Raw genomic sequence first — 16038 nt, 5'->3', positions numbered from 1 at the left:
TAATGGGGAAAAGAGGTGTAAGCATATCCAAAGTAATTAGCTTGTAGGGCAAAATTAAAGGTGTAAGAAAGAGCACAACAATCTGTTTTAACTTATTTAAAAGCTCATTTTGAAGGGCTTAGGTCAGATTTTCTCATTTCCTCCCCAATTTTGGCATCTCTTACGCAACAGTCAGATCTTCAAATTGAAGAGTTTACGTGGCACCCGAAGCTTTTGATCTGTAAAATATTTTATCTAAATGCACTTTCAACTTGTTGGACTACCTGCTTTAAGTCAAAAGCTCATTGTCAAACATTACATCATTCTGAGCTCTCCAAAGCCTAATCACCAACTTTCTTTTGGGATTCTCTCTCAGTTGGCAATTAGTGACAATAACAGTTACGCTGCTGGCAGGGGCAGACTGGCTTTTCACAAGTTTTTGCAGAAATGGGCCAGGATCCTTTTGTGATTTCCCTGGCAGCAGAGCTGAAATTTTCCAGAGTTTCTCCCAGCTAGGTCATCAAGAGTTCTTAGGAAGCAGATTTTGGCTCTCCTACTTTTTTTGGGCCACAAAATCTTGTTTTGCCAGAATTTGTTCAGAGTGGAATAGGTACAAGAAGGTGTCCTTAGCTCTGGGACTGGAGGGATGCTGATAGAGAGGAGACACTTGATAGAAATCAGGTTACTTTGACACAACTGAGAAGTATTTGGTTTTTGGCTATTTATTTAGTAATATATGTTAGGTACCATATTGTAGAACAGTAGCAGTGGATTTAAGATGCACTGGCTGATTGAGGCAGCCCCAGAAGAGGTCCTGGGTTTCCCCTTGACTGCCTTTCATGTATTAGACCAGGGCAATCTTTTTTTACAAGCAAGGTCTTTGGTTGTGTTTTCTGAGATGACAATAAAAGCTGGTCTGCTGAGTTCAGCCCACTGCCCTGAACTAGAACTCTAAGTGACAACTGCTCTACTTTCTTTACTAATCCTCTGGGCTAAGCAGTCCCCTGGGAACTTGTGTTTGGAAATCTATTAAGATTTCACAAGTTGTTCAGCAGGAGTAGCATTGGTTGATAAGCAATGGCTCTGAAAACTGCAATTTAAAATAAAAATGGGAAGATGAGAAAAATCTTTCTCCTTGCACTTATAACAGACAATATCATATTTGCCCTAATTTTTTTCCTGTGCCTTCTGTCCAGATTGAAGTGCTCATTCCTCTGTTGGGTCAGATGTCCCTTTAATGTGGTTACACAGAATTTGAGCTGGTAATTTTCTTTGAAATCCTACTTGATGTATCTCTTTCTACTGAGTTTCAAAAAAACTTTCAGAGACTATTATGCAGATTTACAGGGAAACGCATTTTAAGGGAACAATTGAGTTTCTGGTATGTTTGAGCTGTGTAAGAAATGGAAAAGCCCATTTGCCTGTTACTGGATTCTTGGCTTCAAGAATCTTTCAGTAGATTGATTTTGCTGGAGCTTCATTCTAAAGGTACTGTTCTAACAAATGATCCTTTCAAAATTTTAATCATAGCCAAAAAAAAAAAAAAAAAAAAGATGGAGAGGCCAGTAAAAAGAGCTGCAGTTTGCAACATTCAGTGTGCAAATGTTGTTTCTCAATTATCAAGAGTTTCTCTATTCCTCAGTTTCTCTAGGGTTTAACTTCCTGCTTGAAAAGTAAGTCAGTGACTGCATCTTCCTGAGACACTCTATGTATTAGTGTGAGTGGTAGTCGTCCTGAGCATGGTAGTTGTGATAGTTTTGTCTCATGTTGTGATAGAGTGATCTCATCATGGACATGATTTAGATGGGGTAAATAATTCCCAACACATGCAGACTATAAAGGACTTGGGAACTTATTACAAGCTGATGTCATGGGAAGCGCCCAGTCCCATCAGCAGGGACTCATCAGTGCAAAGGTCTTTAAAAAATGTCTGACTTTGAAGTAAGAAGAAAAATCAGGGTGGGAAAAGCTGTTGTAAGTTCTTGAGTCTCCAAGGGCTTTGGCCATTATTATCAATGGAATCTTTCAGTTGCTTATGATTGCAGGATAAAAGAGACTCTAGACTGAATTAATACAAAAATCTGAAATGTTTTCCTCTCACTTGTGAAGACAATCCATAATTTATAAACTAAATCTTTCAAACAAAATAGCAGCAGGGGTTTTATTTCCAGCACATTTGCTGAAGCTCAAAATCACTTTTTTTTTTTTTTTTGAGTTTTGACTTGGTTATCATAATTCACAGAGTGTGAAGTGAGTGAGAAGGGCTACTGGTAGGATTTGGTTGCATAATTTTACACCTGGTTTGCATTAATATAAATGGCAAAGTTAAACTTAGTGGATAATCAGTTCTGATTGTAAACACTCTCTAATGCTTTTTAATGTTGTCATTGGACCCTTTTTGAAAGGATGTCACTGTCTGGCTTGACCTAAACCCAAAGATTTTGTGAGACTTAGCTTATGTGAATATATAATAAGGCATTCAAAGCAAGGCAATATTTTCTAATAGCACAGAATTGAAAATAGGATCTCAGATACAAACCCCAGCCTTCTGGAACACATCATCACTTGGAGCTGTACATGTGTCTCGAAGAATACTTTTTTGTTAACTAAAGAACCGCATTTAAAATCAAATCTTCCTTTTTCTAGGAAGACCTTTCTGAAGATTGATGAGTTGGTGACTGTTGTCTTTTAGTTCATGGATAGTTATGCAGCCATAACTATAAATACTTCTACATAGTGTCTTTTTATTTCACTGAGGAAAAAGCTGGCCCATGAGCTCACTTTTCTTGTTTGATGCTTCTACAACACTTCCCATTCCACCCTGGGTACACTGAGAAAAGTTTTTGTAGGAACTGTTTCAGTCTCTGTTGAGCTGCAGCCACCACAAAGTGCGTATTTAGCAGGGTACAACCTGGCCATGCTGCACAACACTTTGGTACAGGAAAGGAGAATAAATGCCACGTTAATGTCAAGCTGGATTTGTTGACAGGAAAGTCTGACTCTTCCCATTTAGAAATGTGGAATTAAAAATACCCCAGTGCATAAACCTTCAGCATCACTTGACTCCTATTTTTGCCTCCAGAATTAGAACTCAATTCATTGTCCCATCCCAGCTGCTGGCAGAGAGGGGTGAACTGGGCTGGGGAGGAACAGGCTCGAGCAACAGTCCTGGTTAAGGAACATGAAGTGGTTGGAAATCTGCCTGTGAAAAGTGTAAAATGTGCCTTTGGTACACAGTGAATCCTAGAGCACACCATGACGGGTGTAGTGCCAGTACAGTGTTATCAGTGCGAGTCCTCCAGGGACCCTTCTTAGAGACACTGGGGGTTTTGCTGTTTGCATCAATGGGAACAGAATGCAGTTTGAATTTATCATGGCCTGAACACGCCTGATTTTGTGGTGTTGGTCCTGAAACAAACAAATAAAGAAGGGAGAAACAGGAGAGAAAATCTATAGGAGATAGATTGGATTTTGGTGTGGAGATAACTGACGATGGGTGCTCTTTGTAGTAGTTACCTATAAGTAAAGCTTAGTGTGATGTACTATCTGTGTCTCTTGAGCTGAGGTCACTTGAGGACAGATTGGGAGTTTTTACTTTAAGTGGTAGTGCAATCAGGCTCGGTGAACATGCTGAACTATCATCCAGTGTGTCTACATTAAAAACTCTTTTGCCGAGTTAAAATCAATTATTTGTTTTTGCTTTGGATGCTTTGCATTCTTGCTCACAGTTGGGTTGGTGTTATGTGAGAAGGGAGGGTTGTGGGTTCACACTCATATACTCATGCAGTTGCAGACATACTTTATCCAAGAAGTAAAACAGTCCAAAACCTCAGATCAGAAGATGAAGACATTTTTCAAACCTCAAACAAAAGCAATAAATGGAAATAGGGATTAACTTTGTAAATTTTCACCCCTCCCACAATAAATTACAAAAATCTTGGCTTTTATCTTAGATGGATAACACAATAGGCACCAGAGCACACCAACATTACGCAAATACTTCATGTGCTATCAATTATTTTGGAAGGAGTCATCATCTGAATTGTGAAATGCTTTGACCTTTTTTTTAATGGAGGGTGTAGGAAGATGAGAGTGTTAGTTAGGCTGACACATTCTTTCTCTTGTACTCGGGTAGGTGTAATTATTTTCAGAAGAGCACAGCAGTGAAGGGGGCTCTGGTCTCAGTATTCGGCCTCTCTGGGCCTGTGGAGTCCTGTGGAGCCAGAGATGATCCCTGTGACATGAGAGGGGGATAGGAGTGAAGTGAGAAATAAGGTGTTGTGTGCTGCTAAGAAGCATTTGGATATTATGAAATCCAGAGTATACATCCAATGGAGATGCAACTCTGCAACCCTGAATGTTACTGATTTTCAATCTGCAACCAGCAGGAAGGAGAACACCCCTCACATAGTTAAGGAAGCAGAGCAAGCACATGAGCCTAAGGAGTGTCCTCATGGAAAGGATTCTTGTAGCAGATTCCTTGCTAAAATGAAAAGGTGGTCAAAATAAATGTGAAGGGTGCCATGAAATAACAGAAATCAATTTCATTAGGAATTTCCAGGGACATCCTGGATTTCAGATTTGATGTACTGATTGATTCAAAGTGATTTGCTTTGAACACTCATCTTTGCCGAGGCTGACACTCTCCATTTTTGTTACACTGCTAGCCATGTGTGAGGTCATGTTTTACATATTTTTTTAATGTTTCTGAAAGCCATCTCTTTTTAGTCATTAGCACAGACAGATTCCACCAACATTTCCCCAATTATTTTGAGCTTCAGAGTATGTATTGCCCAGAAAGAAGTACATCCTGTACTGTTCTCTCAGTTGTCAATGCAGTGGTTTGGTTTCTAAAATTTAGCATGCTGGGTAGGTTAAAGCTGAATTAAATTGAGTATGTCCCAGTCTGATCCTTCCATAGCTCAGTACTGATTTCCCAGCAGGCAGCCACACGCTGCACCCAGCTGGGCACGTGGCTTTTCCTTCTCTGAGGTGGCAGCAGCCAGACTGCAAACAGGGAAACTGAAACCAAACATCTTGACACGACAGCACCATATGCAAACCATCTTGTTTTATTATCAACGTCAGGGTTTATTAATTTATCAAACCAGGTCAAAGTGATACAAGTACATAAATAAGTACCGTAACAGACAGACATCTCATGAAGAGAATGACAAACATGGCACTGTGTATTTTGTTGTCTTAAGTGACCAGAAACTGGAAAAACGCGCCACTACATTTTACTAAATTATGCTTATGATTGTTTTTTGCTTTTCTTAAAAAGTGTTTATTATAAAATAAATATACAATCTGGATTCCACCTGTCCTGTCACAAATACAAAAAGCAGGTTGCCTTCTTCATAAAAAAAAATTACAAACACTGTACACTTTCCACTTAGTCTTTTTTCACCAGCTACTGCTACAAACAGACAATGCCTGTTGGGTGAGAAATCAACTGCTGGTTTTCTCACCAGACACTACAGTTCCTCAGAACCTCTTCCTAAAGATTTATAATAAAATTTTACACTTCTGCAGCACATTTCAACCCAGTAGATGCCACTGCAATGAGTGCTGCTGATGCCAAACTGCTGCTTCTACAGTTACACTGCAGTAACCTCTGGTGCAGTGAGGTCTTAGGACCTTGGTTTGGATATGCTACACCCCTGTCCAACACCAGGACAGGACTTATGAAAGCTACAGTCCCCGTGGAAGGGTGGTGGGACAGTTCACTTAGCTCTCCTTTTAATGAACAGTGATAGAGGACTTCTCCTGGCCAGGTGCTCCTGCATTTCAACTTGCTGTACTTCCAAATGGCCAGGTATTCCCAGGTTGTGCCTGCTCTCCATCCAGGCCTAGGGACAGCGGGGTGCTCCTCAGCTCACCCTGTGTGTATTCTCCAGATTCCCTTCAGCCTTTCATTCTCCTTCCTGTCTGTTCTCCTCATCTGCTCCTCTTGCTTGAGAAGCCCTGTATCCCACTGCTCCCGAGGCTCGGGCGGCACAGGCAGGACCTGGTGCCCTGGAGGAGCTGGTCCTGAGGCCTCTGGGGCTGATGGGGCTGCCAGGGCCTGCTGCTGGAGCCAAGGATCCCTCAGGATGGCGAAGCTCTGCCTGAACAGGCCTTTGGCATCCAGTACCAACCCCTGCCACACCTTCATCCCTTTGGGAATGGGGACACCCTGGAGTGCTGTCACTGGCAGAATAACAAACCTCAAAATCTTTGCTCTCGCTGTTGATTTTACTCCCTGTGAAGCCCCAGCCCTTGGCTCAGGCCATTCCATAAAGCTTTGTTTCCTAGTGTGTGTTTGAACAGCAGTATTCCTGTCTGCTTGTGGAGTAGAAAATGGGAGCAAAAGCAGGCAGAGTCACTCACATTTTGGGATTTAATCCCAAGCCATGGTGCAGGGCAGGATTTTGGTGACTCTTCAGAGAAAACAGTTTTTAAATTATACTTACACTTATTCTGCAGAATAAGTAGACACACTGTAGACATGCTATACTAAATTTAACAGACTCTCTCAGGTTTGTTTTTCTTCACAACAGTTGTCACAGAGCTGTTGTGCTCTAAAGGCCTGCTGAAGCTGTTTGCTGTTTGTCATGGGAGAGGGATGTTCTTGAAGCGTGAGAAGTGAGAGGTCATTCTCAGAAAAATGCAGAAGATTAGGTTTGTAACAAATCAGAACAAATAAATTAATCCCTGTCACAATTTTGGAGGAATTATTAATTGTGAGTTTAACGCTCTAGGTGTTTTGAAAGCACTGCATGTGCTTTACTACCTTCTGCCCTGTCACTTTAGAAGGTGGTTTATCAGGCCCTATGTGTTAATAGGGCCCAGAAGAATGAAGTTATTAGGGCTGTGATAGGGAGCTAACACTTCACATTTTTAGAGAAGTGGGTGGAGGAAAACAGTGAAAACCACTTAAAAGCAAACATTTGCTCCAATTGCTACAAAAATATCGTGGTTGCCACTAACACCTGCTGCTCAGTTTATGGACTTTGTTTGCTCAACTACAAGACATCATCCCAAAGGCAGGCTGCTTAGGAGTTTGTTGGTTTAAATCTGCTTTTTATGTTTCCAGCACAAGTATTGTATCACTTGTATTATTCCTCCACTACTAAGAGAAATCCATGAGTGATTTCAACACCAGAAATGGTATAAATTTAGCACTGGAAATAATGCTCTCCACAGCTCCTGCACATTCATTAGGTGTCCTTCTTCTCATTAGTTTGAATAACTTGCCAAATAATAATGATAATAATAATGTTCTGTTTTCTCTTTTTAACTTGTAAAGAAATGCAACTCTGGGAAAGCACAGTCTCTCTTTCTCCTTCCCCCACCAGTAATACAGAGCCTCCTAGTCTTTTGGAGGAGATATTTGAATGGTTGGCACAGACCACTACACATAAAGCAGCAAATTTGCTGTGCATGATGTGAATAATTACTGCATTATAGTTTTGGTTTTTAGGGCAACTGTTGACTTAAGCAAAATAAGCCTGCAGTCCAGCTGCAGATCCAAGTTTTCATAAGTTTTCTTGTGTTTTTCCCTCCAGTGCTGTCTCCCTCAACAGTGACCCTTTTCAGACTTTTCAAGGTACAAAACCTTTACCAAATCCTCGAGCTCAGTCCTGCACACTCTGCTTTCACACATTTGGCTGATCTGAGCTTCTCCCTCGCTAAATATTTTCCACTGGCCTGAAAACAAAAACACAAAGGAGACAGATACTGACTTAGAAAAGGGCACAGGGAACTTTGAAGACATTTATAAGCACTCTGCAAACCAACTGATTCACAATAGTCAAAGAGGGAATGTCCAATCCTCCCATAGAAAATATTCAAAGTATCTTACAATCACGTAACATATTCCATGCAAAATCACCTTGTTAATAATAATAAACAAGGACTAGATTATTATTATTATTATTTTCTTTAATCAACTAGTCCTGTAAGTTGGCTCTATTTATTCAACCACTTATGACACAGGATATCCTGGCAAACCAAAGTATTTAGAAGTGGGAAGCAACACGTCAAAGTGTTTATGTGCTATGAACTCTGTCTGTAATTAACATTTTTGATATGTTAGTATAAATGCATGCTGTCCTGATAACTAGACTACTGCATTACAGATAACAATGGCAAGCTAAGCAAGACTGAGAGCAAAAAATTAGGGAACTTTTTCTATGGAAAAGATTACTGTATCTCAATAGGCCTGTCTTATTAAGAGTATATTATTCCTGGGAAAAAGACTTCTTTACTTATTTAGAAAAAAATGTAGAAAAAATGACAAGTTGTAATGCAAAAGAGCTAGCAATTAAGAATATCTCTATCTTAGTTCAACCATCAAATCGGCTGAATTAGTAGTTGTTCACTGCTATCAAAATCCCAAACTTGATGAAATACAAAAAAGAAATGGAGGAGGAAAAGTTAATACATCCATTTGACTGTGTTGAGTAAAAGAGAATGTTTTCCCATCTATGATAATATGGAGAGTAGAAACCTCAAGAGGTCAGAATTTTACTTACTAAGGGTTGTCCTTGTTATCAGCTTGAAGTAAGGAAGTTCTTCAAATTCTCTTTTGGACACTTTTTCAACATAGAAGTGACGCAGAATCCCTTCAGCAAAGAAATGAGAAATGTGTGTTACTGCAAATGTGCCTGTTGCTCTAAATCTGCTTTTTTGTAAAATTTTCAACCTATTCATTTTCTTTATTCTGTTTTCCACCCTCCCCCACCCATTTTTTTTGCTAATCCCCTGTAAATTTTTCCATGGATTGTGAGGGGTATGAGAATTAGCCAGTTCTTTTCCAAAACAGCTGAATCTTTCCTTATTATGTAAATTGGAAATGTAAGACTACAAGAGAAGCCAAAAATCCCAGTGTCTTGGAGAAAAACAGGATCATTTTGCAGATACCATTTTGCCTGCCATGAGCCAGCACACACCACCACTGTCAAATCATGATGAGGCTTTGTGGCTTCTTGAACACCCATGGTACGTGTGAACCATCCAGTGCTCTGGGACTTCTTTTCTGCTCCCACTTCGGCCTTGGCTTTCTGCTTTACAGCACATTCTAGAGATCTGTCATTTCCAGGTACACTGCACTGTGTGAGGGTTTCCTGTGAGGGTCATATGCTTTTTACTTAAAATAGATTAAGTAGATTGGATTTTTAGGAGGCTGAAGATAACTTTTATTACACTGTAAGTTCATGATTTGCACCCGTGCTTCTTGATGCTTTTCTGTTTTGTTCTAATTTTACCAGTTAGTCTAGTAAAAGATATTGTTTTCATCCTTAATACATTTTTTTGCCCATATTCTAGACCATCATGGATGCAGCAGCACTAAGGCAAATAGACCAGACTGATTTCAGTGGAAAGCTTTTTGGCCCATCCTAAATAAGAGCCTGCAGGCACTTGGTTCAAACCCATTTCTGTGAAGTAAATTACACAGAGCATTGCTGACAACCTGTTTGTCATTGTGCCTTTGCTCCCAGTGAAGGGCAGGAGTTTGCAGAACTACAGCTTTGTGTGTTCCTAATGGGTTTTATTCAGCAAAACTTGTCTGTGTTGGAAGTGGCTGTAACAGTGATATCCTAAAGAGCCAGAAGAACAGCAGTCTCCAAATCTTTGGATCTGTAAACTATCCTGGGATTTTAATGGCAGATTATACACTGTTTAAAGAAAAAACTTGCTCAACTCACCTTTTCTAATTGTCCACACATGTATTTCTATCTGAGGTGGCTTTTCAGTCTCTATTGCAATTTTCCTGATGGTTTCTCCTTCTTCTGTGAAAACGGATTCATAAACAGGAAATGTCTCTTTCCCACAGAAGTAATCTTTGTTGTCAAAGGTTTGACTTGGCACATCTTCTGTTAAAAACAACAACAAAAAAAGCCCAAAACGCATACTACAGCTGTAATCAAGTCCTCCAGAACTTACTTGGCACCAATAGCCAAGCGAGTTTAGCTTAAAAGTAGAATTCTCATTTGTATGGCCACTCAAATCCATCTCCAGCTAAGCCCCAGACATTAAATTTTCAATCGAAGCCTGTTAGCCAGGTTTTGCTGACTGTTCTTCCACTGAAAGCTGTGGATCTCTGCTCCACAAGTATCCAAAAGCTCTAGATAACACACCTCCTGCCTGCCTACTGCCCCTGCTTTTTTCCCCAGTAAGCAAGGCTAGCAGAAGATGAGAATTGTGCATTCTATGAAGGTTTCTGTATATGGCTGAGCATTTCTGCCCAATGCATCAGCAAACAAACACAGAAATGGGCTGTACAGGTTAGGGAAGAAGTTTGAAGGCACATGAGGAAACTGGACGCTCCTTTACCCTTTGTGTCACATGCACCATGGCTGGTCATTTGCCAGACCATCAGCAGATCCCTGTTAGCAGATTTTTCACTAGCTGTAGGCATTTATTTTAGTAATGTCTGCATAAGTTTTATCATTAGTGCAGCATAGACACAATGCTAAATCTGTGATAAGCTAGTATTTATTTTATGGATTAAGTTATGTAACTGACACCAACCAGAGTTTTGAATCCTTCTGGTACATTTTAAAAAGCAGAAATGATGTTACCTCCACACAGATTTCACAAGCTATAAAATGATTTGAAAGTTTTGTGGTGGGGGCAGGACAGGAATCTTATGACAGTAATGAACTTTCTGTATACATTTCTGTAACACTCTCTTGGAAAGAAGCATTAGGAAGTCGTGCTGACAGCAGAGGGGAAGGCAGTGAGTGATCAGAACACATGTGCCAGGCAGCATGGCCCCTGTTTGAGGAGCAGCTCTGCCCCACTGAGCCCTCTCACACACCTTAGAACGGGCACAGCTCCTGCTGTTTGTATCAAGGTTATTGTGACTGGAAGGCTTGAGCCAAGCCCCTCAACATGCACAGCAAAAAGGTGGTCTGTGATCAACTTTGTTTTACCTGGACAGACTTTACAGCATTTTCCTTCTACTTTCTGAGGGTATTTGCAGGGATATTGTTCTGGACAGTGAATTTTCTTACATTCTTGTTTGGTGATGTTGCAGGTGCACAACACACACTCTACGATTCCGAAGGCCCGGAGGTTGGGATGCCAAGATTCACCGTGCGAGTATGTTTTGCCATTTGAAACACAAACTACAAAAGAAAACAAAAAGGAGGAGAAGTACAACTGGAAAAGGTACGTTCACTGGCTGCCTCTCCATACACATTTGTTTGATTCGTGCACCTTTGTTTAAAGCAGTGTCTCCATATGTCATCTGTTTGTGTCTCTCTGGCCCATTTCTCTGCTTGGTAATTTTAACTTGTCACTTAAAGTGAGCCTGAGCCCTTGTTCACCCTTTTCTGAGCAGTTCTGCCTTGGTTCCAACTCTGCTGACTGATGTCCATTGCTGTTTTGAGGAAAACAGTTGTGCACCATTAACCAGCTCATAAAACTCACTCCTCCTTCCCCTCCTAATCTCAGTCCACACACAGGACACAGCCTGCTACAGTGGCTCTGGCTGCTGGAATTGAATTTGCAGATGACAGAATCATGTTATTTGCTACCGAGTCATCTGCACAGCTTCAGCCATAAGCTGAAGAGAGCCATGCCATCAGCAGGATGGATTAGTGCCACCTGGGCCTTTTATTGTTTTTGCATGAGAGTTCTGCTCCATAACATGCAGAACAAAGCAAGGGAATGTTGCAAAATGAGGTTTAATGTCCTCTGTGGAAATGTATATGTCTATAGGTATAGAGAGCCATTTGGCTTTTGGAATCACAAGAAAACATTAACGTGAAAGGATGCATATGGGACTGAAATTTCATTCCAATAGCATCTCAGAGCCTCAGAATATTTATTCATCAGAGCCCCTGGGAGTCAGAGAAATACAGCTGACACAAGGAGAGTGGAAAAATCCATGCCTGGTAGAAGCCACTTTGGGTCACCCAGCAGTTGATGGGAGTTATATCACTTTACACCATGTTTGCATTTGTCCTATAAACCCTACTTCTTTATTTTTAAATATTTTATAAACACAAAGAAAAATGCAAACTAATCCTAACAAGGTGAAATAAAGGACACAGCCTGATTTCTAAAAGCAACTGAAGTGAAGCTTGGATATGTTGTAAATATTTCCAATTCTTCTAATATGCCATCATTTTTATTAATGTTTTTATTTGTAAAATATGTTCCAATTTTGCCTGTAACTTTCAAAAGCAATTTAATTTTTATCTGTAATCTGAAATTTATATCTAACTGGTAACAGATGTAACCAACTGGCTTATACTTCACTGAGTTACTGAGATTTATGGGGAGTGTTTTTTGCAATGTATTGTCTTTCATGGGGTTATGCTATCATTTGGTTTCTAACTTGCTACTTTTTAACTCTTTCTTAAGGCATGGTTTTATTTGAGAGGTAGGAAACAGTTTTGTTTCTCAAATAAAAAGCCATGTTTTATCTGTATACCAAGAACATGGGAGAAAAAACTGTAAATGAGAAAACTGGTAAACACTCAGCTGCTCAGCAGGCTGCTTACATGCTGAAATATCATATTATTAGTTATATCTATGCTTACAGGGATTTTTTTCCCCCCAACCAGAGTTCTCCAGATCCTTTATCGACATAAATACTTTGTGAATTCTCCCTTATGGGGAAGGGATAATACAGGACATTGTGTGGATACATATTTTCTGGTTTTTAAGGGTTGTTTAGCACAGAACAGCTAAATAATTACTCTTAGGAAGCAGATGAAGCCTCTAGTAGAAGCCAAAATACAGCAAATAACTCCTAGTTCCCTGATACCCTGTCTCTAGTGCTCTTCATGTTCAGAGTGATGAATCTGTACACACAGTATTTCCATGCCAGGAGAGTTGCTGGGTGTTTATTTTTTAACCTGTTGAAATGCATCTCAAGGGGCATGTGCATTAATTAATAGAACACTCGTTAATTGCACAGGAACAAAAGAAAACCCATGGTCAGCATTCCTGTTTCCATCGGGGGGATCTCTCAGACACTCTCCAGGCAGTGAGTGTCTGAAATTATCCTGCATCCAGAACTGTGCTGTTCGTCTGTAGGCTCTTTATTTGCAGAAGCAAGTCAGTTAGAAACCGCTTTGATGATGTCTTCATGTGTGAATTACATGTCAAAGACATTGCACTGCATGGAGATTCCTGCTCCTAGATTCAGCAGAAAACACTGGCATGATCTGAATGTTTTTTCATGCTTGTTCAGGTGGATAATAAAGATCCTATAGCCAACATTCCTTCTGTTAGTTAATACCTTAAAAGATTAGTTGGCCCTGATACAAGGGCTTTTAACTCTTTGTGGGTAGTTTCAAAGTGAATACTGACTGGTATTTGTGGATAGATGCTCTTTTGAGCATGTGTTTGTACAGTTATTTCTTTTACGTCTTCCTCGGCCTGTTCCTGCAGACCTCTGTTCTCCAAGGTACACCCACTGTGGGAACTGAGCCTCCCACCCTTTTTATTGTACAAAACCTACTGTCCCACTAACTGGTGAATTGGTATTTCCCCTTTTTTTTTTTCCTTCCTCTAGTGCATGAGGAAGATGGCTTGAATATGGTTTCCCATATGGGCTCAGAATTCTGCTGTCCACATAATATAGTGTGTCCTATATTCTATTGGCAGGAGGCACTAAAGGATTCTTAGAGTGAGATTCATTACCTTGGTTAAGTTTGCCTTTTTACACTTCGGGCATCCAGTACAGGCTAATTGCCTACTCTGCCTCTTAATATTAGTCATGGGGAGGAAAAGCATCCCTTCCATCCCACTGTCTCAGACAACTAGTTTAAGGTGAGGGAAGACATGATACTATCTTTCATTAGAATGATTTGCTAAGCCTTGGAGGCAGAAAAACCCCTGATACGTTCTGGTCTGAGATTTGTAGGGCAGTTTAAATATAAGCTGTTTACGGCCAGTAAAGTTACAAAATAGGAGAGAGCGTGAAGAAAATAACTGTGAACAATTTCCTATGGGACAAGTCACTGTGTGAACAAGTTGAATCTAAAGGCATCATGGTGTCCTCTGTGGCACAAAGCACTCCCCTGGTAAACACTGCCTGAGTTCTCAGGATTGCGCAGCCCAATCCCACAAAGTAAGTCAGAGAGCAACACAGTCGTGTGGTGCCTTTGCAGAGTGACCTGCCCTGTGCAGGCAGAATTGATCTTGGTCAAGAAAGAATTTTGTATCCTGATTGCTTTCTGCCTCCCTGCTTTGCTCTGGGTTTCCTGATACCAATGTGAATTTCCAAGATCCTGCTGTATATTTTTAGAAGTCTTTCTGAGCTGTAGGTGATTGATTCCTGACCCAGAGTGACACTGTAAGAAGTGCTTGTCTTTACCTCGTCCGTGCTTGTGCTTGTTGTTGATGACGATTTGTACTATTGTGCCCGAGGCTTGCTGGGGATCTGGCAGGACCCCACGGTTACTCCTGGCACTGGGAAATCGTGGAATATTGACTGCCTGCCTCGCAGAGCCGGGTGACAGGTCGTAGTGGGAGCGATGGTACGAGTGTCTCTGTTGGGGACAGAAGGAGAGCAGGGAAGTAAATGTCTCGTTCCAATGAACACGGGGAAAGGTGATGTACCAGAAACTTAACACAGGCAACAAGAGTGTGGCCTCTCCTATCAGACATCGTGCACCACATGCAGCTGTAACTCATCTCACCAGTCTTGGATGTCAGTGTAGGTGTCTTTATCTCAGTTAGTCATTCAAAGTCCCGAATTGTCAATAGACAGAGGGGCAGTTTTAGAACCTGACCTGGTGTGGATCTCTAGAGCATGAGAAGAAACACGACCCAGATGTGCCTATTTTGCTCCATTTATTAAAAATGGTGTTCAGAGCTAGATATCTACTTTATTGATTTCTACTCTACTTTAGGAGCAGATGAGAAGACTTTTAAGCTTGTCTAGTTTTCTTCATAAAAATTGCTTTCTACTGTGGCTCCAGTGGCAGAACACATCCAGAATGACTGCCCAGCTGCTTCTTTGCTTGCAGCTTGAAACTCTCCCACAGGGCCCACGTTAGCCTTGCACAGACTGAGCAGAGTTTGTTTTACAGGCTGGGAAGTCTCATTTCGTTTGCAAGGGAAAGCAGCAGTAGTAGCAGCAGTAGCACTAGTAGTAGTAGTAGTAGTAGTAGTAGTGCACAGCATGCTTTCTAGAGCAAAACCACTGTTTTCAGAGAATCATTTTTCAGAATGACCATGGACCTGGAGGAACAGTGTAGATTATAGCACTCATTTCATAAGGCATGATTCTCCCCACCCATCTAAAGACCTGTTGGTTCACTTGTTTGGGTACTGCACATAAGGCTCCAATGGTCTTCAGATTCTCTCCAAATGCTGTTATAAGAATTATTTCTTGAGGAGGAAGTTGTTAATGGAAACTCTTAGCCCCACAGATAGTGAAGCCCCTAGAGTAAATACATGTATATGTTTGTGAACTGGGGAGCAAGTGTTTGCAATTATGATATAAAAACGATGCTTGAACAGCAAACAAAATGCTGTTGAATTTTATTCTTATAGAGCATATACAACAAAGACCAAATCCAGGGTCCACAGGAGCTCATGGGAGTTTATAATTCAACATTATTCGTGAATTCAGGCTGAGTGGAAGAAACTTATTTTGGGCTAGATTCATAGAACCCAGGATGAAACAATAGGTATTCAGACCTGTTATCATCCTTTATTCTTTTTCCCCCAGTGCACAGCACAGCAAGAAAATACATCTTTAAATTGTAGGTCCCACTTACAGCTTCCCTGTTGGCTGGCTGCCTGAAGATGTCTCCATCAGAATGTTCCCATGATAATTCTCCATCTCCTGTATGTGAAGCAGAGCAGTGTCAGTCAGAGGAGCAACTGTGAAACCCCTTGGGAAGTACATAGGGGAAAAGTCTCACCCAGCTCTACAGCTGTATTTAGGATCTAAATCGTAGTAGAGGAATTAATATGATAATCAGCAAGCTTTAATATGTTAATCTATTTGGCCATGCAGGGAAAACTGAGTCACAGTTTCCTCCCCATGAGCTGTGTTAGATCTTGATGCAAACATTTTGTTTAGCTTTTCATTTTGTAAGA

At 40.7% G+C, this 16038-nt stretch overlaps 1 protein-coding gene and 1 long non-coding RNA gene across 3 annotated transcripts in view; one reads left to right on the top strand and one right to left on the bottom strand.

Moving 5' to 3' along the window:
• Window positions 1-12754, top strand: part of LOC114059681 — a 67938-nt gene extending 55184 nt beyond the window's left edge. Inside the window, exons 4-5 of the long non-coding RNA XR_003571714.1 lie at window positions 11006-11139; window positions 12646-12754. This is a non-coding gene — a long non-coding RNA (uncharacterized LOC114059681). The remainder of the gene's footprint in view (window positions 1-11005; window positions 11140-12645) is intronic.
• CHRDL1 (chordin like 1) overlaps window positions 5047-16038 on the bottom strand; it is a 32795-nt gene continuing 21803 nt past the window's right edge. The window contains exons 7-12 of one of the 2 annotated variants that reach the window (XM_027888384.1): window positions 15714-15781; window positions 14303-14477; window positions 10902-11096; window positions 9672-9839; window positions 8499-8588; window positions 5047-7671 (exon numbers count right to left, since the gene is read on the bottom strand). In XM_027888384.1, coding sequence (XP_027744185.1) covers window positions 7541-7671; window positions 8499-8588; window positions 9672-9839; window positions 10902-11096; window positions 14303-14477; window positions 15714-15781 — 827 coding nt within the window. In that variant the 3' untranslated portion in view covers window positions 5047-7540. The remainder of the gene's footprint in view (window positions 7672-8498; window positions 8589-9671; window positions 9840-10901; window positions 11097-14302; window positions 14478-15713; window positions 15782-16038) is intronic. The other variant, XM_027888383.1, reaches the window with a different exon arrangement.

This window comes from Empidonax traillii, unplaced genomic scaffold (genome assembly GCF_003031625.1).
Source record: "Empidonax traillii isolate 1590-97213 ecotype Southwest subspecies unplaced genomic scaffold, ASM303162v1 scaffold237:size1322474, whole genome shotgun sequence".
In the NCBI taxonomy this organism is placed as follows: domain Eukaryota; kingdom Metazoa; phylum Chordata; class Aves; order Passeriformes; family Tyrannidae; genus Empidonax; species Empidonax traillii.
Note: the sequence above shows the minus strand (reverse complement) of the source record. Positions and strands in the feature narration are given on the sequence as shown.